The 24,229-nt window shown below is 36.9% G+C and overlaps 3 protein-coding genes across 6 annotated transcripts in view; 2 read left to right on the forward strand and 1 right to left on the reverse strand.

Annotated features, from left to right (window-relative positions):
* The first annotated feature begins 2,763 nt into the window (after nt 1-2,763).
* Nucleotides 2,764-15,460, forward strand: LOC106157385 (endothelin-converting enzyme homolog). Of its 2 annotated transcripts, none has more exons than XM_087002289.1 (14): nt 2,764-3,555; nt 8,720-8,785; nt 9,418-9,564; nt 9,968-10,054; nt 10,255-10,394; nt 11,228-11,450; nt 11,928-12,026; nt 12,364-12,441; nt 12,555-12,837; nt 13,113-13,264; nt 13,397-13,474; nt 13,989-14,084; nt 14,290-14,363; nt 14,714-15,460. In XM_087002289.1, the coding sequence occupies exons 1-14, from the start codon at nt 2,818-2,820 to the stop codon at nt 14,811-14,813; spliced, it is 2,361 nt and encodes a 786-aa protein (XP_086858415.1). In that variant the 5' UTR covers nt 2,764-2,817; the 3' UTR covers nt 14,814-15,460. The 2 variants fall into 2 exon arrangements, with proteins under 2 accessions (XP_086858415.1, XP_086858416.1); XM_087002290.1 differs by lacking the exon at nt 2,764-3,555 and adding an exon at nt 7,031-7,854.
* LOC147763862 (uncharacterized) lies at nt 15,452-16,481 on the reverse strand. Its single transcript, XM_087002303.1, has 2 exons — nt 16,333-16,481; nt 15,452-16,245 (listed from the first exon to the last, which is right to left on the reverse strand). The coding sequence occupies exons 1-2, from the start codon at nt 16,403-16,405 to the stop codon at nt 16,001-16,003; spliced, it is 318 nt and encodes a 105-aa protein (XP_086858429.1). The 5' UTR covers nt 16,406-16,481; the 3' UTR covers nt 15,452-16,000.
* A 760-nt stretch (nt 16,482-17,241) lies between these two features.
* Nucleotides 17,242-24,229, forward strand: part of LOC106157390 (pikachurin) — a 29,288-nt gene continuing 22,300 nt past the window's right edge. Inside the window, exons 1-2 of one of the 3 annotated variants that reach the window (XM_087002284.1) lie at nt 17,242-17,514; nt 23,925-24,044. In XM_087002284.1, coding sequence (XP_086858410.1) covers nt 17,427-17,514; nt 23,925-24,044 — 208 coding nt within the window. In that variant the 5' untranslated portion in view covers nt 17,242-17,426. Of the gene's footprint in view, nt 17,515-17,746; nt 17,775-21,307; nt 21,479-23,924; nt 24,045-24,229 lie in introns of those variants that run through there. The other 2 variants (XM_087002286.1, XM_087002285.1) reach the window with 2 other exon arrangements.

Raw genomic sequence — 24,229 nt, forward strand, 5'->3', positions numbered from 1 at the left:
TAGATGTACAGGCCAATCCACTTTTCTTTAATTATTATCGTTATAACCTTTTTGGTTAGCAGCTATTGAAGCAATAGTGAATACGAACAGTCTAAAATGCAGGGTTGTGTTTAGCTAAATAGGCCGTGCCAATTAAGTGACTGTTATGTCTTCACACGATCTGTTACCATGTGATTTTACAGCCCCCAAAAATGAATTATGCAAGCAAGGTAGGTATAAAACACCATCTAGAAACTCTGAGCTTCATTTTAAATGATTTTACTCTTCGAACAGTGCCATCATTCAAGGTGGTAGAAAACATGGGAGGAGTTGGGGAACCGTTTAAAAACGACGATGAACCACCAGGAAATCCAATTAAGTTTATTTATTATTCAATGAAAAGGAGAGAAATAATTTTAATCGGTGTTTTGGCGAGTGTACTCGTGGTCAGCATTGCTTTGGCTGCATTGGTTGGGGTTTACGCCCACCAAGGGGGAGGAAATGGTAACAGCCCTGGTACGGCCGCCCAGACATCCCCGGGGGTTAACATCCCAAGTCATCCAGATATTTGCTTGGAGCAAGGATGTCTTGATACGGCTGCCTATATGCTGTCCAACATGAACTTGTCCGTGAAACCGTGTGACGATTTCTATTCTTACGCCTGCAGCCGGTGGCCTCTCTGGCATCCGCTTCATTCCGACTCCCAGAGAACCATATTCTGGAAAATTTATGACGAGAATCAGAAAAAACTGCAAGACATATTAGAACAACCAATAAAGAGAAATGTAGATTGGGCGTCAGAAAAGAAAGCAAAAAACTTGTTCAGCTCCTGCATTAACACCTACATTAAGGAACGAAACTACGCAAAACCATTCATCCAAAATGTTGTTATGAGCTCGGACGGTATTGGTGGTTGGTACGTTTTCAACACTAATATTCAAAATACGTGGAACTTCCAAAACGCATTGGAAAAAACGCATGTAGATTTTTGGACAGATGCTTTATTTACGTATTACATAGGTTCGGATTGGTATGATTCAAGCAAGAATGTACTCCAGGTGAGACACAATAGATGTAATATTTAAGAACATTTTCAGGAGTATAGGGAGTGGAGAAATGAGTAAGTTAGAAAATGCATACGCATTTCGTTTTATTTTATCTTTGGGTTCAGGTGTTGCATTCTAATCCGTGTTTATCGAAAATCAAGTTAATATAGGTGGAAATCCTGTTAGAAGTGCCCATCGATCAATTATCTCAACATATTTATTTATTGTTTGCCTCTTTATTAATTTATTTTATCACTTCTTTTGGCATCACAAGTTACTGTTTGTCGGAACTAGATATGAATACTTTCTCTGTCATTATATTCTGTACAGTAGGCATAGTAAACAAAATTGCCGTTTGTTACTTGTGATTGCGATAGCCTAATAGTGCTTGTGGATAAGTGATTCCGATTGCCGAATTTATGACTCAAACTGTGAATTCATGTTTTGACTGTAAAAATCCTGAACGCGAGCATCTTGTTATTAACTGCGAACCACAAGTCTCCTCACCTGCCTATTTGGCACGTTCCGTATGTGCTGGAAATTATCGAGAGCGCATTGCTCTGGTATTTATAGGAATAGGAGATTAAAGAAATAAGTTTAATTCATTTTGGTGCTTTGATTTTTTAATAATAGCGTTAATTCAGAATATATATTTGTAAGTTGGTGAAAGCATTCAACATGGAACAAATATTTGCAAGTTGGTGGAAACACTCGTTGAAAGGATTTTTTTACTTATGTCTTACCAGTATTTACCACTTGTAGTCCAGGCCTGAGTGAGCACAGCAAGCAATATCTCTTTCGCTTCCAAACACTTTTCAGTAACGCACCAATCACTTTACTGCGCCTTGTTATAGACGTCAAGAATTTCATCGTTTTCGTTACTGAAATGAATACCTGTGCATCTCCGGATACACTCGCGTGCAGTTCTTCTTATCTGCTGCCAAACTGAAATAGTTTGCGTCGAGAACAAAAAATGTACGTAAACAGCGAGAGACCCAGATGAAAGCTGTGTAAAACCTCACAATTTGTTTGCAGTTAGTAATGCGATGCTTGCTCTTGTATATTTGCAGTTGGACCATAAAATCGCGGTGTAAGTCACGAATTCGGAAAATATAAACACTAATCCGCGGCTGCAATTCAAAAACGGCAATTGTTGGTTACAAGGCTTGAATAAAGACACACCAAATTTTAATTTCCAAGAACTATCCACTTATGTTCAGTGAAGCATCAATCAATGCATTCAAAATGATATTACCACTAGTACATTAAAGTTTCGACTCATTTTGGGGTCGGTCGGCCAATGTCCTAGATAAAATCCTCTTTATCAAATTAACACGATTCAGGGACATAGCTATTCATTTCATATAATTTTGATTCATATAAATTAATATATAAATTTGTTCAATTATTTTTTCAGCAAGGACGCTGACAAAACTCCTTTCATCCGGGGCTCAAACACACACAGTAGAAACGGCTTTCTAACAAAAGACAAATTTTGATAAGCTTTTGCCCAGATTTTATCTCAAAATCCATTGAAAACTAATAAAGTAGACATTGAAGCAAATAGGGAATATGAACAGTCTTAAATGCAGAATTATGTTGTAGCTGTATAGGTCGTGTCAATTAAGTGGCTGTTATGTCCTCACACGATCTGATATCATGTGATTTTAGAGCCCCCAATAAATGAATTATGCAGGCAAGGTAGGTATAAAACACCATCTAGAATATGCAAACTTCATTGTACATGATTTTACTCTTCAAGCAGTCACATCAGTCACGGACGTAGAAAAAAATGGGAGGGGTTGGTGAACCGTTTAAAAACGACGATGAACCATCAGGAAATCCAATTAAGTTTATTTATTATTCAATGAAAAGGAGAGAAATAATTTTAATCGGTGTTTTGGCGAGTGTACTCGTGGTCAGCATTGCTTTGGCTGCATTGGTTGGGGTTTACGCCCACCAAGGGGGAGGAAATGGTAACAGCCCTGGTACGGCCGCCCAGACATCCCCGGGGGTTAACATCCCAAGTCATCCAGATATTTGCTTGGAGCAAGGATGTCTTGATACGGCTGCCTATATGCTGTCCAACATGAACTTGTCCGTGAAACCGTGTGACGATTTCTTTTCTTACGCCTGCAGCCGGTGGCCTCTCTGGCATCCGCTTCATTCCTACTCCCAGAGAACCATATTGTGGAACATATATGACCAGAACCAGAAAAAACTGCAAGACATATTAGAACAACCAATAAAGAGGACTGTAGATTGGGCGTCGGAAAAGAAAGCTAAAAACTTGTTCAGTTCCTGCATTGACACGTATGTTAGAGAACGAAACTACGCACAACCGTTCATCCAAAATGTTGTTATGAGCTCGAACGGTCTCGGCGGTTGGTACGTTTTCGATACTAATATCCAAAATACGTGGAACTTTCAAAACGCATTGGAAAAAACACATGTGGATTTTTGGACAAACGCTTTATTTACATATTACATAGGTTCGGATTGGTATGATTCAAGCAAGAATGTACTCCAGGTGAGACACAATAGATGTAATATTTAAGAATATTTTCATGAATATAGAGAGTTGAGAAATGAAAAAGTTACAAATTGCATGCGTATTTCGATCTATTTTACGGGTGTGGCATTCTAATCCGTGATTATCTTACACCCTTCCGGTAGGAAAGGGTGGACATTTCGTGAGAAGTGTCCGTCAGTTAGTTGTTTAAAAAATTTATCTGTATTGGTGGCCTCTATTTTGCGACAAACGTCACAGTATCATCGAGATGTTGAGTTAGATCTATAGCTATTTATACTTGGTAGATAAAACGCTCCAAACTTAAGATGCAACTTCCAAAACACTACTTACTGATACTCAGCGAAGCCTTTTTCTATGGGACCATTCAGAATGAGAAGAGCCGAGTGCTAGCTGGTCCACGGCCTAAATATGGCGGACCTACATGATAGGAAGACCGCTTAATCCTGTAATGGTCTCTCCGCCTCTTTCACGCCTCCCCACGCGTCGTCCCTGCAGGGGCACAGTAATTAAATCTCGTCTCAATTCGACCGGTCTAGAGACGATAGATACCTACCCTCTGTAATAATCTCTTAAGATATTATTACAAAAAAAGACTTTTAGGAAAAAAAGGGGGGGTACTAACTATGAATGTCGGAACGGATTCATTAACAATTTGTTAATATGGGGAAAGTGTCGTTTACCTCAGGAAATATACTTTTTGGAGAAGATGAACGGCTGTAATCACTTAAACATGTGCCAAATTATTGTTTTAATGAATTTACAAAACTGTACCACTTGAGTAAAGCACTGCTGCTTTATCAACGTTCTTTTCTCTCTTTTTTATAAGTTAAATCAAATTCAGAAACTTTCCCAAGGTTGGTACTGCCATCCTCTAGACCCTGTTCTACAGTGCACATGCATATACATGGATAGTACAACCGAAAGAATGTATCCCTGCATAGAACCTGCCGCATAAAGACAATAGTGATTATGGTAATTATGTTCATTAGTGTTGACCTCCTGATCAGTGATTAGTTTCAACCCTCGATGCAATAAGCTGTACTGCACATACAGAGGTACATATACTTCAATTGCTCGACGTAAATTCCGTATGATACATAAATTGTAATAATGGTAATTATGGTCATTTGCGTGTTTTGTAAGCTTCAACCCTCGACGGTCTGACTGCAGTTTTGTATAGCATACGAGGCTATTATATATGTATCACCTTTAGCCGCATTCTCTGATGAGTGAGGCATTGAAATATTGGGCTGCTAATACTTGTTGTTGGAAGATCCTTCCACAATTAATTTGAGTGCAGAACACAACAGTTGAAATTCTTTACTTAACCAAACTTCTACTTGTACTTTTTGATTTTAATTCGGTGCTTATTGAAAATCAGTCTGGTATAGTGAGGACCTGATTAGGAACCCCGGCCATGGATGTGTGACTTAAAGTATCTCTCTTTTCCTAGGCTAACTGGTTTTTCCTACACTTTTGGCGGTTGCTCTTGGAGGTGGATTTGTTCATTTGGTATTTTCTTAATGATATCCTTCTGCCCACCAGTGGCAGTTAATGAGAGTGCTATACTATATCTCATGGTATATTAGCCTTGTTGGTATTTGCCGCTCGGCGACTTGTTAAGCCCATGCTTTTACCCCCCCCCCCCCTCCACACACACACACACACACACACACAAACGATTTTTGCCTGAAATAACTGTTAAATCCTTCTACTGAATCTCATAGAAAAAAATTACTGAAATATTTCTCCGTGTTAACTCCCTCATTTTATCACGCAGGTAGTAAAATCAATTCAACACAAGGAGATCATATAGATTACGCGAGAAAGACCAGGCTGGTATTATCAATGGTTTATAACCGACAGAAGACACCAAGTTAATTATCAACTAGAAGGCACTTCTTATTGATCTATTACAATGATTGCAAACATGTTACATTCTATAAATCAATAACTGATAAGCTGTAGCGGGAATAACAGCAAAATTATCACAAGGTCTACTACTACCCGGTACATGTGCACAGTATACGCCCCCTTCACGATGACCATCTTTAGTATGCATGGTATGGTTTGCGACGACTACGGGTCGTATCCGCCCCTTCTGATAAAGGTGCTGAGAACAGCACCTTGAGAAAATCGGTGTATTTATGGTTGAGATGTGCTGGATTAAGTATTTAATTTTTTTGTATATTTCACAAGGAGAAGGGATAAAAACTGACTTGTATTTGAGGGTTATTTTTTCTTCCCGCCAAAACTGAGAGCACTGAACCCCCTTTTTAGTGTGTGTGTGTGTGTGGGGGGGGGGGGGGGGGGGGGAGGGGTGTTTCTTTTGGTCGCACGAATCATTATTAAATTTTTTGCTTGTAGCATTACATTGTCATGCTGAAAAAAAACTACATCCTCTCTCACACCAGTTTCACAAGTTAAGTGTGCCTGTTAAATAGCTAATGAAATGAAAACTTGTTTTTTTAATACCATATCAGTGTAGAACGCTGCAAGAGGGCGGGGGTTATTATTAAGTTTTCTTCTTATAGCAATGGACCTATTGCAATTTCTGAACATTTAAGATTTGCCACTGGGATATGTGCATTGAGCAGCATCAGTATTTGTTTCACTAAGTTTCCTATTCGAGATGTTAGAAATGTTAATGTGTATATGGTAGATATAAGAGGTGAAGAACGCCCTGGTACGGTATGATAAGATAAGGCGGAGTACCGTGCCTTATGGTGCCCAGTCCCTGCTGCACTTTTAATATCAGAACATAACTTTAACTGATGATATTCTTACTTTAATGTTGCGTCTCCTTTAAATAGTACTATTTAACTGTCTGTAATGCGTTCGGTCGCACTCAAAACGCAGTGCACCTGAAAGTTGATCACCCCCTAGCTGCTCGAGGAGGCGTGACATCAATTAATCTGAGTGGAGTTGGATCGATCTACATGTAAAACGATAGTTTCATGGGGAACGCGCCCTTAGACGCGATGGAATTTTACTTGGTTTTCGTCATATTTCTAATAGGGCGTTTTTCCTTAGTGAAGTATGTTCAATAAAAATGATACTTGCATTTAAAAACTTAAGATTTCTTTGTCATGTCTATGGGCTAAATGTATTGGACAAATCTATCAGTATCAGATATGAGTGCACAAACTGTTTGAAAGACAAGGTCGCAGTTGGGGTTAGAGGGTGTTGGGGGGGGGGGGGATGGACGATTATCAGTCATGCCTCCGCTTAAAATATTATGATTTACGAAAGCGTTTATTGAAAACAAAATAAAACATTACAGCATTTATATAAATAAAATAAAAATTTGACATATAAATAAAGATAAGTTACTATCTGTGTCTCAGTGGTAAATAATTTTGAGGACAAAATATAGATAGTCCAGGCGCAAGTAGATTTAATGAGTTTACAAAAGAGATAAGAGTCACCCTTGTCCTACGCTTTGTTCGTCCAACCTTTGCTCTAATCAAAGGTGGAAAAACGCCCCCAATATACTTGAACAACCATCATCATCAGCAGGAGGACGCTTCATCGTGGTGGAGTGCGGGTGTTAATGCTTTTCCATAATTTCGTTTTGGGAAAAAAATTCTCAAAGCGAAGATGGCTAATTCAGATAAAGTGGATATTGTAAACAGCGTCAACGACGTAGAAAAAGTGATTCCTAGCAGTAACTTCGGCATGACTTTTGGAGACAACAAATTGTCGACCAGGGAGACAATTCTCGGTGTCGTGGCAGTGGTGTTCTTTCTAATTGCCATTGTAGTTATAGCATTATTTGCCGCTGGTGTCGGCAATCCGCCTCCTGCTCCAGATTTATGCTTGACTAAAGGATGTATGCGGGAGGCGTCAAGGATGATTAATTTTATGAATGCCTCTGTTAATCCCTGTGATGACTTCCATACCTTTGCATGTGGCAATTTTCCTAACTTTGCACAAATTACGAGCGGTAATAATGAAAGGACGGTACTACGCGACGCCGCCACTTTTAACGAAGGCAAACTGCGAAGGGTATTAGGCGCACCTCTTCAGCGAAATGTGGATTGGTCATATGAAAGAAAAGCTAAGGAACTTTTTTCTTCTTGCATGAACGGATACGAAAATCAAAAAGCGGGCGGAAAGCCAATGATAGATTTGGTAAACCAGATAGGCCCGTGGTATGTGTTTAACACGATGGGGATATCAAATTGGGACTTCCAAAATGCGCTGCAGAAGGTTCACGTGGACTTTTGGATCAACGCCCTCTTTTCGTACACCGTCGCCCCCGATGAGTTGGACACCAGCAAGAGAGTGGTTGAGGTCGGTCATATATCCTCCATCACGCTTACATATAACTATTGGGCATGTTGATGCGGGAAGCCTTTCCAAAGTCTCCGAAGTGTGCATAAGTCGCTTAAAGTCTGAAAAAGTCTTAAAGAATGCAAGAAGGGGGGCGGGGTGGGGTGGGGTGGGGTGGGGTGGGATGTGCCTATACCAAAGTCTGTGCAGGGAAGACAGCATAACAGCATATCTGTTTGTATGATTATTCATTATTATTATTATTATTATTTATTTATTTATTTATTATTTGGAAAATGGGCGTACATATGCTCCATCAAAGCACTGCTGATATTGCATTAAGGAGTTATCAGTTTTTCTGTATTCAAAGATATCATTTTAAAAGTCTTTCTTCCCCCATTGCGGTTAGAACCGCCGCCCACAATTTCAAACCCTGTACTCAATAACTCATAAATTTGCTGACCGTAGTCCTATAATACGGTAAAAATACAATATCTTAATATTATTATTCTATGAAATTCAACCAAACGATGGCTACAAATAATAGTATTACATAAAGTATATTTAAATCCACACCAAAAACATTTTTGGTTCTAAATGTTCTGTAAAAATATGCATTTCTTGTGATGATTTAATGAAAATCAGTTGGGTCTGTTGGGATAGGCTGTAAGTGGTGCCAAAGCTAAATGCTATATATATGAATTTCAGAAGTGGAACGTGGAACGAGGGGCAGCATATTTTTTGCCCCCCCCCCCCTTGCAAACCCCTCCTGGAATCGTTATCAGCTTAAGTGTCACACAGCATTCAATGTGTTCGTGTATAATAAGGTTTTGAAATATATCTAGATAACTGCAATTTGTATATATAGTATCATCCTTTTTTTTAGATTGACTATAGTGGTCTTGGCATGTACTGGGGATACTACATTTCTACATCTTCATATGCAGCTAAGGTGAGAGTTCTTCCAGCAGAGGTCATTGAAAATGGGAGGATATAAATGTGTGCGTACGCGCTCGTGTGTGTGCGTGTGTATTTGTGCGTATGCTTGCGTGAGCGTGCGTGTGTGTGTGTATTAAATGTGAAAGCTAGTAGTATCTTAGATTTTGGTTAAGTTTATGCGTCAAAATTAAGCAGTCCTTGTGTGTTATCAGCACTGTAGTTTAGACAAACCATGTCTTCAATCAGTTACTTGTAAAATACAGTATATACATGCAATACAAACATAAACGCATTACAGAAAACAAGAAACGACAGAGGATTGTGTATATTAATTGAGTTATATGCGATGTCCTATTAGTACGGGTTTAAAGTTGAATTGAATGAAAAAAAAGGAATTTAGGATTTGCATGTTCATAATAAATGTGGATTAGGGATGGTCGTCGATGTTTGAGGACAGATAATTTGTTGACATATCTATATAGGGTAGAGAGAGTTATCACTTCAACGCACTTATTAACAATAAGCATTCAATCAAGGAAACACATTTACATTTGCTATATTTTTACACATACTAAGAGGGAAAATAAACACACAGAGAGAGAGAGAGAGAGAGATGTTTCTAAAATCCATTCCCTCGTTACTTAGGTACAAGATGCATACAAGGGTTTCATGAGAACAGTTGCCGGCTACATGGTGAGAGATAATGCTATGAACCCCACAGACAACACAGTGAAGATCAACATCGAACAGTTTGTTAACGACGCTTATCAATTTGAGTACCAGTTAGCCAATGTAAGTACGGGCTGTGCGTTATCATAAAAAATTAACCAAATTTGATAATTTGAAAATAGTGATAATATGGTTGTAGTTATAATATAAAGAATGTATCGTAAGATCCAACCCCGTTGCCAGGCCCCTTTGGCAAGGTATAAGCCAATTAAGTGGTATTTGTAATATTGAACAACCAAGACATCCTTGAAGTAAAGGATAGTTTTACAAAACAATGAAAAAAGAAAAGATCGTGGAGTGATTTTTTCCGACATATTTTGAAATTTCGTTTATTTTCCAATGGCATGTCCATGAACAGAAGCAAGGTCAAAGGGAGATGAGGGGGGGGGGGGCACGTGATCCTGAGCCTACCATCCACATAGATAGCTACACTTTTGTTTACCTGCACCTTTCTTCTAATTTGCAGGTAACAGCCTATACCCAGCCTTCCCCAGACCCTCACGCTCCCGGAAACAGGAAGAAAATCTCAGAACTCAATACAGTAGCTGACCAGGTAAGACTTTCTGTCGTGAAGAAATTGTAACGAGTCAAGGGACCAATAAAGGCAAAAGATATAACACAGGTTCAAACCAAACGAGAGAGAGAGGGAGAGAGAGAGAGGGGGGGGGGGGGGGAGAGCGAGCCCTAGAAAATGTGATGCTGCTTCACCTGTTTCTTTTACAATTTATAATTTATCTTTTGTCATACTTACAGGTGAACTGGGTCAGTTTCTTCCAGTACATGTTTGGTAGTAATAATGTGAACGGAGACACGTATGTCGTGCTCTTAGAGGCTGACTACCTCCAGAAGATGAGCAATATGATTAAAAACTGGGACCCTAATTCGAAGACAAGGTAGGGTATTGCCTAAGAATACCGTATCATTTATGAAACGCATTCATGTATCATTTTTACGTACATAACGACATAAATTTTACATGGGCAAAGTAAAGACATAATTTTGGTGCAAAATAAGCTTGCCAGTTATAAATTTTCAAAAAGTCTTACTTCTTAACCTCTGACAGCACCTCACATAAGCACAGTAACAGACGCTCCCCCCGTGTAGCTCGCATCGCAAGATAGGATTCTCAATATTAAAAAATAATGATTGAAATAATGAGCAAAGTAATCAGGTACAACCCTTAGGAGAATAGCCGTCTGTTATCAAAATAATGGCGTCGCACATGGTGACAATTCATCACAAGGAATGTATTAGACTAATTCCTAGATCTGTATGACGTGTGTCGAATGTTCATTTGCGTCATAGACTATAGCTGAGTATACGTGGATGTTGTCTCGAAAAAAAGAAAAAGCCAAACAGAAAGCAAGTGCAAGTAGTGTCATCGCACTCGACCTCTATATCAAGTTATTAAATCCATAAATGTTCTTAAAAATACATGTATGCATGTTTTTTTATTTTTAAGAAAACTTTGGGTAGAAACAAGAAAATAAGGTGCTATGCCATTATAACTTCTCGTGAAAATGCTAATTTTGAACACCTATCCGAAAAGCCAAAGCAGAGCTGAAGCTATATTTTCTCAGAATTTGAAATAAAAAATCCTTCAAATCTCTCAAGTTTATCTTCAATGCTCCACATATTGGTCTTATGAATTTTAATTACCCAATTTGCATTTCTTCTGAAAAACAAATAATTTTAACTATAATTCCAAATCTGAATATTATTTCAGAGTGCTGAATAATTACCTGATGTGGCGCCTGATGCAGGCATATGCCCAGGACTTGTCTTGGGAATACGTCCATGCCAATAGAGAGTTCTACGTAGCTAGGACAGGCAGGGCTCAGTTCTTGGGGACATATCGCTTCTGTTTTAACTACATGAAGAGTAAGATGCCCGATGCTCTCGGGGCACTGTTCGTCCAAGACCATTTTGCTGATAATGCCAAAAGCGAGGTATGGTTGTTTTGATGATTTTAACTTTTCAGTTGTTGTAAGAGATCTCTGTTTGTTCTGCACATATTTGTCCACCTTTTTATGCCATGTGTAGTATTGCTCATGCCTCCTTCGATGCCGTGCATAATCTCCCCTTAACTGCCAAACAAACTTGCTGTGTTAGTTGATATTTTCTAGCAGGTTCTGTCCGTCAGTAAGCAAATCACAATGTATCATTTTCTGGCACGAGCACTGTTAAGGGGTTAAAATTGAATAACATCTTTCGTTTATTTTTCACATATTTATCACTTTTGATGTGTAAAATTTTTAAAATATACCTGTGAATTATTTTAATGGAATTTTTCACAAATACCTCCAAAACTTAATTTCAAGGAATTTACTTTCTAAATTTCTCACAGTGCAATTTTAACAAAGGAGTAACGTGCTTATTTTTACGGTTCTACTGAAATGATAAATATCTTTCCTCACATAATCTAGGTTGACGCTATAGTCTCTCGACTGAAGCAAACCATTGCGACTCGCATTCAGCAGGCGACATGGATGGATGCATCGACCAAAAAATATGCAAGTTCGAAGGTACAATTTATTATTTCAATGTGGACAGGGTTGTGCCTCCCCGTCTATGGGAAAGAATCTATGGGAAAGGGGTCAAAACCACTGTGTGAAAGTTATCTCTGTAAATGAAAGTAGTATCACGTATTTTATTATTATTATTTATTGTGGTATTTTGTTATTATTATTTATTTATGGTGCAGGCAGCAGCGCTTGAAATTTGTTAGGGAATTGAAGGATCTGATTTTCCAAAGTAAGAAAGAGCGTATTTGTTCATGAATATACATAAACAAAGACATTTATACATAAACTGAGAGGGAAATAATTTATTTGCGCCATGAATTTGTCTTTTGTTTTACAGATGCAATCAGTGGTAGACAAAATTGCCTATGACACGGCTGCTGTCAGTCACGACTACCTGGACAGGAAGTATGATTCTGTGAGTAGCATATCTTTTTTTCTTCTTTTCAAAAGTGACATATTTACAAACTGATCGTGCGTTCTGATGTTTTAGTACGTACGGGCAGTTAAAACAAACTCGTTATTTTTCAGTTGAAAATCAATGCAACAAACTACTTCGCAAACATCCTGAGCATGAACGCTTTTGAGAAAAATGACTGGACAAACCAGTTGGTAAGAGGGCAAGACAAGACTAAATGGCGCTATAACACCTATGACGTGGTAGCCCACATGTACAATCCTTGGAACGAGATCATCGTCCCGGCAGGGTTGTTTCAGTTCCCTATCTATACCAGAATTATGCCCCAGCACGCGCGCTTTGGCGCCATGGGTTCCATTGTCGCACACGAACTAATGCACGGCATCGATGAGTATGGCAAGTATACAGTCTACTAGTATCTTTGGATTGGTATTTGGTTTATATTGTTCTCGTACATTTCATGTCCTCATGCCGAATGGTAATAATATTGCTATCCTGTATACGTTGAAAATAATTTGAAATGTTGTCTTTCCTAAAAAAAATAATAATAACGTTCTTAAAGGGACTGTTTATCTCGCTGTGCTGGGCACTTTTTCTTTAAAAACATCTTAAAATAATTACCATTACTGAAAATATCACGACTTTCACTTTTTACACCCCTTTCCCACCAGGTGGCTATTTCCTGAAGAATGGTACTGTATTTGACTGGTGGAGTAATAAAACTACAGTAGATTATTTGAAAAGCAAACGCTGCGTGTCCGACTACTATACTAATATGACTGTGGGCTTCAGAATACCTAACAGCGAGGGCACGGTGGAAACGGTGAGAAAAACAAAGTTTGTTTTTAAATTTTTAGTAATGTATATATACGGTAATATCTGCAACATATTTAGTTAAAACCCAAGTTTGATTTTTCAGTTCTAGTTTTGAATTCTTTTTTTTTTTTTTTTTCAGAGGAAAGTTCCAATTAATGCCAGACGGTATGCATTTGAAGGGCTGACGGAAACAGCGGGAGTGCGTATGGCCTACTACGTAAGTGGACAGACAACACTTGTTCTTTACCGGTTAAATCAAGCTGATTTTACTTTCCATTATTATCTTTACTTGCCCCAAGGTTATGTTTTTGTCTTAATTGGTTTATTAGTTGACACTTTAATCCAAATTCTTTTGGTCAGGATTTTGATAAATTTTTCCAGATAGGTCAGACATGTTTTTATTACTTATTATCAATTAGATTGTTGTGGTCTTGTGTGAATTGAAGTGCAACTAGTTAATGGTGATTTGAACAGAGCTGCCTTTATAGAAATCTTCGTTCTCTGAACGTTTTTATAGTTATTCAGGAAATATCTTGTTTTTTTTTGTTATAAAGAATTTAGTAAATTTCAAATGACGAAGTTATGTAAGAGCACCCTACCGACGCATAAATCTGAAATGTCAGAAGAGTAGACCAGTCATGAAATCCTTTGCTTATTATGATGGGCGCTTAGAATTTGACCTGATAAATGTTGTCTAGTCCTATTTATTCATTACTTTTGTTTCGTTTTAGGCGTACAAAGATTGGGTCAGTCAGAATGGAGCAGAGAAGCAAGTCCCAGGACTGAATAAAAATAACGAGCAGGCCTTCTTCATCAGTTACGCACAGGTAAATGGAGAATCGGTGCTGCTCGTAAGATTTTTAAAAAGGAAACGCTCTGTACCTTTTGCATTAACATTGTTGTTATAATTCCAGTTTCTGTTGTACATGTGTATATGTAGCTGGAAGGTGTGTCGGTGGGAGAAGGAAATTCTTCATTTAATTTCCTAAATAAATTGGTACGGCAAATAATACATTATTCCCTTTCTTTTAGACAAACTGTTTCAACAGGAATGAGGGATACGGATATTCCCAGGCAATGCAGGGCAGTTATCCAGAGAGTTTCAAGTGAGTTTTAACAAACAAACAAATGTACATGTATTACAACACTGTGGTGACGGTGCGATTTTTAATTACAGCTATTACATGAAGAACAGATAAAAGCACTTTAATTGCCACCTTCTTTGTTTGAATTTTTTGAGATTGTATACATGTATATGACGCGCATTATGTTCATTCATGGTTTCCAATGAGAGTTTAAGATTAAATATTGTAGTCATTTGAATGATTTTAGTATATCAGCCATTATTGTAAGGCGCCTTGAGATAGAATGTAAGGCGCCATATAAGAATCTTATTATTATATTATTATATTAGATGTGACAGTAATTTCTGACACGAATCCCTTGTTATTTGCAGAGTAAACACGGCTTTAGCACAGTTGGATGAGTTCGTGCAGGCATTTAGCTGTCCAGCAGGCTCCACAATGAATGCAGATAAAAAGTGCAACGTTTATTAAGAGGAAAATTTCCATTCCTAAGCCACGAACGCCACAGTTTCGTACCGCCACATCGTATCATAAGACATAGCTTGAGTGAGCCTGCGAAAATGGCTAATTGACGCGAAAGGAGACGGGGAAAAGTGCATTTTTCTACCATGTTGATTTCAGATGATTCTAATTCACATAGACCATGACCCTATTGTACTTTTCTCGTCTGTAAAGTTAGATGCTTCGCTAATAACATTCATCTAAAAAAATAACAGAGGACAATCATATCTTCGTTAGATGGTAAACCGTTATCCATGAGTACAAAAATCATTGTGCATAAAGTGAAATCTCTCCATTGTAAGTTCATTACTTATCCAGATTAACAAAGGTCGGGTTCGCAGAGCGACAATAATTAATTTACTTATCTTTTTAATCAATTTTAGTATTATCAGTTTATTTATTTGTTTGATATTTATCATCCATTTTACTGAGATTAAGATATATATCTGTAATTTTAATTTGTTTTAAGGATCATTTTTTGTTTCAGTTAAGAGCATTTTTAAAAATCTTGTTGATGAGGCGTTGATTGATAAATTGTTGAGTTTATAAATATATAGGTATTCATACTTAAAATTTGTTTATACAAACTTGAAATAAAATGACTTAACTAATGATTACATGCTTCCTTTAATTATTACAAATGAATGATTGGGAAAGAGGTTGAAACAAAGCTTAAGTAAGGTTGTACATTTTAGAAGTTATATAATAACGTGGTTTGGTTGCGACATTTGTTAATTAACAGGAAAGAGAGAGCGTAAGACAGCAAGCGCACACATCTCTCACATCAGCCTTTGCCCTTGTACCCGCGGATCCCAAGAGGCACACTGTAGGTCTGTCTGTCTATGTACTACAGTGTACAGGTCGACATAGAACAGTATTTTCAGCTATCAAACACATATAATGTCTGGGCAAAGTACAAGTTGTGCATTAAAGAACAATTCGGGGAAAACGTTTGTCAAAGTTCCTACAACTATGGTAGTATATCCTTTTTTGCGCATGTAAATTTCAATCAAGTATATTGTCTGATAAAAAAAAAAAAATTCAGGATTTGAGCGTGCGCTATCCCAGATAACTTCGTCTTGGACAGGTTGTTCGCCTAGTTCAGTCTAGTAACTCGTATTATTGACTCTGCTACCATGAGCTCCAATCATGTTGTTCTATGGTATGCTTCCGGTGAATGGCATTTCTCCGTTAGGTTGGTCGCACACAACGGTTGGATCGCATTCTGTTCCTCGTAGCCTGCAAGGAGTTCCCAGTCCCGAGTTGGGCGGCTGGCGGGTGAAGTTACAGGGTAGCCTGGTGCCTCGCGCGCACGGCTGTGAGTATGCCCTCCCCCAAACACAATGGTAGAATTTGCAAAGGTCAGAATCGTCGCCCAAGTAATCGCCATTGGTCTTACATTCTGAATAAAAGAAAATATTTGAAATTATATATGTACAAGTATATGAGAGAGAGAGAGAGAGAGAGAGAGAGAGAATGATTTATCTACCTTCTTTAGGAGCACCATCTGTTAAGACTGACATGATGAACATGAGGACAAGAATCTGCCAAAAAGACTCCATTCTGCAGTTGTATCTGTACTTGGTCTCTAGCAGCTTCACAAAACAATCAGTATTAGTATGTGGGTCACTCCATGTATCAAATTTCACTTGCAGCGTCAAGAAATATAAATACCAAGGGAATAAGAGATTTATGGTGGCAGCTCTGATTTTTGTCGCTGGACGGTGTTTATCCTAAATGTTACGGTCATAATTGGGGATAAAGAAGCAAAATGCAAAAGAAAGATGTGTAAAATAGCCTTGGCCTACTTTGATTTACTTTCAGTTGGATAGGCCTACTTTTTAAATCTGAGGATTTAATTATATAATAATATATGGCATTGTAGGATCCGGAAGATTGGCCGTGGATTCGCACACTTTTAAAAATCTTATTCATTTATTTTTTAATTTTTTTTTTTTCATTTCACTTATTCAGATTAAGACGCTCTCTGGCTATTAAAAGATGTATTTAATACACAGTTTACATAAGCGTTTTGGGAGTTTCAGGCCAACAATATCAATAACATGTAAACCGCCAGTACATCGCTCCATAAAAGCAGAAATTCTACGATCGCTCCAACTGTGATCTAAGGTAAATTGCGTCGGTTGTGGTAAACAGAGCACAATCAACTTCATCTGTCACAATGGCCTCTCCTTTCCTGTGACAACTAAAGTGTTATGTACTTTAAGAATACTGTTCAAAGTTCATATGGTTTTCCTTCTTTTCTATACATAAATATTTATTTACCACGGTGAATGCAGTGCATAAATACTATAAACAGTCGAAAATTGGCATGTTAGGAAAAAATGAACCCGTCCGTGCATTACCCATTTCCCGACGAGTTCAATATCTTGACCCTTGACCTACGATACGGCAAACAATCTGTCTTGGAGTTGTGGTGCACGGGCTTTCGTTTGCGGACCGTTTACACTTTCAACGATAATCTAGATCGAAAGCTGTGTAGTTACACCTAGTCATGTGGAGACTATCGTAACCAGTTAGTACTCAAGAACTCGAGAGTTACGTAGTGGCCTGGATTTCGCCATGAAGGTCCAAATACAACTTCTCCTCCTCACGTTTGCCGTCACTTTTGGATTTGACACTTTTCCAGTACCAAAAGCAGTCTTCCAGGGTGAGTATGCACACCACAGCCATGCAGAAATATTAATTTGGTATCGAGTGCTTTTTAAAAACATTCTTTAAATGTTTTATTAAAGTGAATGGTGAATGGGGTGATGTGGGGATGAAGGATGTATAGGTAATAGGATAGTTAGAATCAATGTCAAATTAGCCAAAGAAGTAGAAAAGTTTGAGCAGAATTATTGAAACATGAAATTCTTTTTCTTTTTATATACATGGTATGAAAAGCATCACGATCGATGCTGCTAGTAGGTTTGTATAACTCTACAGATACTTTTTTGTGTGCATTAATTGGAATATTTAATTAGAATTATTGTTTATGATAATAAAATTGTTCATGGAGACTTATTACTCGGAAAGTCCTTGCTTTTTCTAATTAATGTTTTTTTTTGGTCAAATTGTGTAACTATCTGCTGTTTCATTTGCACTGACTCATGAGGTAATGTAATATTCCTGCTGTTTTCAGAAAAAAAAAGTTTATAATCAATGCATGTTTTTTGTGTGAAAGTCACCTAAATAAACAGACCTAATGTACAATCCTGTGGAGGAAAGTTTTTGGAAAGGAGTCAGTGCTTGATGGATTGATTGTTGAGAAATAATAAATTGAAGCACCAGTTAGGGTCTTAATTTTGAAAGGGAATGGATTTATTATTATTTTTTATTATTTCTGCCAAAAACTTTTGATTGTAGATCTTTGTTTATAATGAAAAACAAAAGATGTAGACAAAAAGAAATTTTGTTGAAATTGTAGTGCTTCTGTACTGCTGGCTTATTTTTGCTAACATATTAATAGGAACTCTGTGTGAAAGTTTTTTATGTTACTACTTCTCAGGACAGACTACTCATCCTAAGAACTTCAAAGAAACCACTTTAAAAAGAACTATTTGCCAATGGACACATTGTAAAAATAGAAGGCAATTTTGTTGATGTAAAGGACTCTGTGTACAAGTATAAATTATACAGTGCCAATTGTTTGAAAATATTGCAATTGTCGGCCATTCCAGGTGTGAAATTCTTTGTTGAAGTCTTTGCCACTTTTGTTGACATATAGTTCTTAGCTATTGTATTGCAATTAAAATGCCCTGCTTCTGTTCAGAAATGAAGTAAAAACATCGGGCTGTTATCTTTTCCATTTTCAGTACTTTCCACAAGAAATGGTCTTAATCTGTTATTGATACAAGCTAGTTTTATTTGTTTGTCCTTTTAACACGGTGTGTACCAGGGCAAATGTGGTTTCGTTGGTGAAATGTCTGGCCACACTTTAGTACATGTTTGGGATTCAGTATTTCTTTTTTTACTTCATCCCACATTGCATACTTTTGTGGATGTGTGAAATATTCCAACTTCCAATAATGTAAATCAAGACAAATGTTTATAATTACTTGAAGATTTCTTGAACATTTGTCAAGATAGTATTACTTGTGGAGGATGGAAACTAAAAGCGTAAATAAACCTGTCTCTAATGTATAATGTGCTGTAATGAACTTGAATTATGTCATGGTGAATTGCATACATGTATTTCTGTGAATGGATTTTTAATTTATTTGTAAAGACTTTATTTAATGAATCAGTTAATCACTGCTTTAAAAAACTACAAAATGTCCTCTTAATAATTACTTAAGAATCCAAGATTAAGCAAGAATCTAAAAAAATTGTCCATTGCATGGTTGGAGAGCCAAATATATATTTGTCATTTTTTGTGTGAAAACTCAATTATTCAGTGGCTTTATTGACCACCTGTACCTCCACCATCTCAACAGACAGAATACAGGTCTTCTTCTGTAAGGATGGAAATTGAATTATCTTTTGCCAGACATTCAGGCCAGCAGATCATCTTCCCATAACTTAGTTAATTAGATAACCAAGGTTACATATGTGCTGGCTTCTAACTTGCTATACAGTCCCACATGATTCACAGTCCAGTTTCAATGACTCAATTTACTATGTCCTGTCTTACCAGACCATAGAAGCATAAAATTTGTGATACAAAATCTTAGGTAATAGCCTTTTGTACCATAGTGTTTGTACCAAATTTAATAAATAAATAGATAAATAAATATGTAAATAAATTAAATAATTAAAAAACAATAAAAGCACTTAAAGAGAGTAGACTTTTGCTTAGGCAGCTCAGTTCTCATTACTATTAATTATTGTTAATCTATTAATTAATAAAATTGAATATCATTATAAAGTTATTATTTTAATTAATTAATGGATCATACCAAAATTGAAATATTTGTCACTTAGTTCACCCCTGACAGTTTCCAAAAATTTTTAGCAAAATCCATCCACTTTTTTCACAATGTTGCTAAAAGACAAATCGACGTACAGACAAATGGGCAAACAGATAGAGGTAATAGATAAAAAAAGTACATAGTGACTTAGAACCATAAGACTAAGTGTAGCATAACAGTGGGTGGGACAGCAGAGACATTAGAATGGCTTCCTATAATAAGATATTGTAATCATCTTATTGGGATCTGCTGAGATGATATGTGATGCACTAAGTTAAGTTGCTTCAACTGTACTAGAAATGGGATCTTAAACCAAGCATGTTTCAGTTTTGTCAAAGATAACCAGCAAGGGAAATAAGAACACATCCCAGCCCACTTCAACTACCAAGTGCTTTAAATATTTACCTAATGAGGAAAAAGTGAAGAGGTGCCCTTACAGAGACCAGAACATTGCTGTTTAAATATTTTCAATTACCCTTGTTGACCAAATTCACACTATAAAGAACAAATTGTATTAACAAGAAAATAAGATTAAGATAAGATCAGCATGTCGTCATGTTCAAGGTAGCCAAAGGTGTTCCTGGAACACAGAGTTTTCCTTGGATCAGTGACAGAAACATTAGGCACATCAGTCTCTGAGCTCTTACCAGGACAAATATATCTGATCTGCCGAGGCAGTTTGTGGCCAAATAAATACCTAAAATTTGAAAAAGGATGAGACTTTAAAAGACAGAAAAAAAGGAAAGGAAGAACTGCCAGAAAAATGTTTGAAGCTTTCTAAATGATGTCAGATCATTGGCAAAAAGTGTACTTAATGTATGCTGGGCTCAAAGTTAACTATGTGGTATTTACATGTAGTGGTATTACTTGCATTTTGATGGATGTTTATTGCCCTTGTGGCAGAGATTTATGCCTTCCAGTAAGACACATACTCTGCTCTAGTCCAGCAGCCATAAGAGCACACATAATAACAGCATTCTGTCCTTTTGATGTCCTTTGTATTGTAGCTGAGGAAAGACTATGGAACCTGATGATCTTCTGTCAACCTTGGAGCCCTCTCCATCATTACGGACAATGCTTAATTGAAGTCCAGTTTGCATGACATTGCTCTGAGGCATTGGGCATCTAAACTGCCTGTTAAATTTATTGTTCTGCACCAGGTAGTAGACATATGTTTTATCCAAGTTCAAGTCATTATGATGAGGTCTTGTTCTGAAATTATTAATCACTTTCAAATGTTCTTGATTTGGAGTGGTCAGCTGTAAACAGGCAGCACATGTAGCTGCTGAGAACTGTTCTCACAATGACCACATAGTTTACGTAGGCTTTATCAATAAACAGATACAGAAAAAAATCTCCCATTTTGTGAAACTCCACTTATAAGAATTCACATGCACACTTTTTACACAAAAGGGACCAGGCAATAGCTGCAGTACAGTTGTAAAAGCAGAGGAGTGAAAAAAAGAATAATCCGGCTTTCTTTGTGCATTTATTAGAAAATGCCCCAAGGTGTACCATGTTGGTCTGTATGTGATTCATATTTAATTGTTACTTGATGGGGCTTTGCCTGGGACAACATGCTGCCCTGCTGTTTGATGTTTCTCCACCCCAAAGATACACCTGTGGGAGTAGAAACAACAGCTTGGAAAACTATAGATTTTAATTGAAATCTAATGTGCTTTTATAACATTTTTATACTACGGCATTTTAATTTTATTACAGGTGCATTCCTGCCTAAGGGTTTCTTTAATTTCTGATTTTTATGTCAAATAATTTCAAGTTAATTTGATGGAATTTCATGGTTTATATTTATATTGATTTATTTTATATTTATTTCCTATCAATACATTTTGAGTAACCTTTTTAAGCAGATAAAGTGCAAAAACACCAACAAAAGAAATCTTTCTACAATTATATGTCAAGAATTTGTATAGGAGAGGTCAATCCAATTTTAATCAAATGAGGCTTTTATTTTGGGCAAATTCAGTTGGTTTATCAAAGTGACAGGTAAATTGGTGGTCCCCAAAGTTGAAGAAGACCATTACAAGCCAGGTGAAGTTACAGTCCTTCAGTGACTTTGTGTTAGAGGGCAGAGGGGTTGGGAATTTTGGATTTTGTTACCTGTATCCTGTCACACTCAGGTAATCTGAACCCACACAGCAACACCCAACCCCTTAACAAAGGTGGTCATTATGCTACCATAGTCAATAACATTATTACAGAAAGTACAATGTTGTCAGTTTATGAAGTTTGACATTACAGGTAAAGTTGTTCATCAAGATAAGTACCCCTTTAAGCCTGACATTTATGACTGCCTTTTAAGTGCCCTCTTGGATTTTTTTCAAAAGTCTTGCTGAAAACTGAAAACTAACTCTGCCTAATTTTGCATTTTTCTCACAAACCACCCCTGTTGTTTGACAGTTTAATGCTTTTTATATGTTGGCTGTATATTTTTTTAAACAGTCGTTTCACAAAAGCCATATAGATAGGTATACAGTCAGGTAGAGTGAGTTTGCACAATACAGTTAACAAACAGAGCTTTAGCATTTGTCCACCTACAAGAAAGACATCCAATGTATATACAGCCAAAAATTATGTCCTTCCTTTAAAACTTCTCTTTAAATGTACATATTTGATAACAAGACATTTTCTTGATGATATTTGTTTTTTCTTTGCCATAGGCAAAAGGTGTCTGGTGTTACAGTAAAGAATTGAAATGTTACTTTTACGAGCTAAGCAAACAAAGCAAAGCAGTTTTCTATATAAAAGCATGCCAGAATGTCTTTATTATCCAATTTAGAAATAAAGAAGTTTTACAACTTTGTCCTGAAAGTAAGCATAGCAGTGGTATTAAAAACACCTTTCTATTTAAAAGAGGTGACATTATTTAATTACAAAGACACTAAACATAATATTAAAATATCAGAGCTTTTTTTGTTAGGCATGTGTTAATATTTTGACTCCACCATGCTGACAACATGGCTCATTGCTTCTCAATACTTCATAAACATCCCCCATTACTCTCCTCTGTACCTTATTTCACTCATATGAATATGGTGGCAAGGAAAGAAGGATATCATTTTCACTCAAGTGACTAACCAAGGTTCTAACTTGAGAAGGCTTAGCAGTGTAGTTGTTTTGTAAAAAATGTTGTGGTAGATGCACCGCAGCTGGGTTTCCAGCAATAAATACTCTGTGATTACAATCCTCTCAGGCTGTAAACTCTTAGCAGACATAAAATACCTTAATGTTCTTTTTTTCATAAAATCAGTCTTCATCAAGTGGTGTATATGTCAAAAATGCCCCTGTCAGTGTTTTCAGTGGGTATAGGCACTGCTATGGTTTGTTTCTGTGTCCTGAAACAAGATCTGCTGAATCAGGTGTCATCGCATGATAGTTGATGAATGGACTGAATGTTTAATCTCCATCTCAAAAATATCATATCATACTTCAGTCATAATATTCAGTCTGTGCAGTTATAGGCCCTAATACAAGGCAATTGTCCATCTAAAGAGGCACAAAGCCGGTAAATAGTTTAATTTTATAAAACAGTAGTCCACATTTAGACCCTAAAGGGATAGTAGGCTTGGTTTTTGACACAGATTGAATATTTAAGAAATCTTTACTGCATAAGAATTCTTAAACTGGTTAATGTATTAAATGGAAATATATTGGGGGTGGGTGGGGATGGGGGTGGGGGTAAGGGGATAACTGTGTTGATTAAACATTTCCACACGTGATATTTCATTTGATACAATCCTCTGTAGAACACTTCTAGAAGTATGTCAGATATGTTGAGGAAGGGCTGCTAAACAAAATTTAATAGTGATCAACACTGTACTATGTCTAAAATAAGAACCATGTTTGACAGCTTCAATACATTATACCTAGGCACAGGTTACACAAAAAAATTCATTGCATGCAGTTTGGGTGGTGATAGGTGGGATTAGCAATGACAGAAGGATTACAGACAGAAAATAAAAATTTAAAAAAAAGATACAAAAGTTTGAACAGATAAAAAAAGGTTAACCAATACACTTTTTTTGCTGAATTTGCCAGGAATTATGTTTTATGGTTAAATATGTCATTTTACCAACTTTATTGCTTCTCATTACACATCTATAACATTTTATACATGTGACCTTTTTTTTTTTTTTGATAAATTCAGGAAGTTGTGATGATGTCCAAGTATTTTGCCAGCAAGTCTGTCTCAATCGTTACTATGGCGGCTACCAGTGCTGGTGTAAAGATGGCTATGAACTCAACGATGATGGGATAACTTGTCGAGGTGAGTTTGATCAGGTTCTTGTTTTTTCATATTTTTGAAGAAAATCCTATTTGGAAAGAAAATGCTATTTTTCTCTAATTTTATGGTCTTATTTTATGTTGATTGTGGGGGAAAAATAATGGAGAGTGTGTGGGAAAATTGCTTGGGGATACCTTTTATTGAACTGTTTCTGCAGCTGCTGCAGG

This window comes from Lingula anatina, chromosome 1 (assembly GCF_051362555.1).
Source record: "Lingula anatina isolate TDL-2025a chromosome 1, LinAna3.0, whole genome shotgun sequence".
Classification (NCBI taxonomy): domain Eukaryota; kingdom Metazoa; phylum Brachiopoda; class Lingulata; order Lingulida; family Lingulidae; genus Lingula; species Lingula anatina.

Excerpts from the sequence above, each read along its gene's own strand:
- LOC106157385 (XM_087002289.1), top strand. The coding sequence starts at position 2,818 with ATGGGAGGGGTTGGTGAACCGTTTAAAAACGACGATGAACCATCAGGA. Across the intron at positions 9,565-9,967 it reads TTGAGTACCAGTTAGCCAAT|GTAACAGCCTATACCCAGCC; the intron begins GTAAGTACGGGC and ends TCTAATTTGCAG. Across the intron at positions 11,451-11,927 it reads CTGATAATGCCAAAAGCGAG|GTTGACGCTATAGTCTCTCG; the intron begins GTATGGTTGTTT and ends CACATAATCTAG.
- LOC147763862 (XM_087002303.1), bottom strand. The coding sequence starts at position 16,405 with ATGGAGTCTTTTTGGCAGATTCTTGTCCTCATGTTCATCATGTCAGTC. Across the intron at positions 16,246-16,332 it reads AGATGGTGCTCCTAAAGAAG|AATGTAAGACCAATGGCGAT; the intron begins GTAGATAAATCA and ends TCTTTTATTCAG.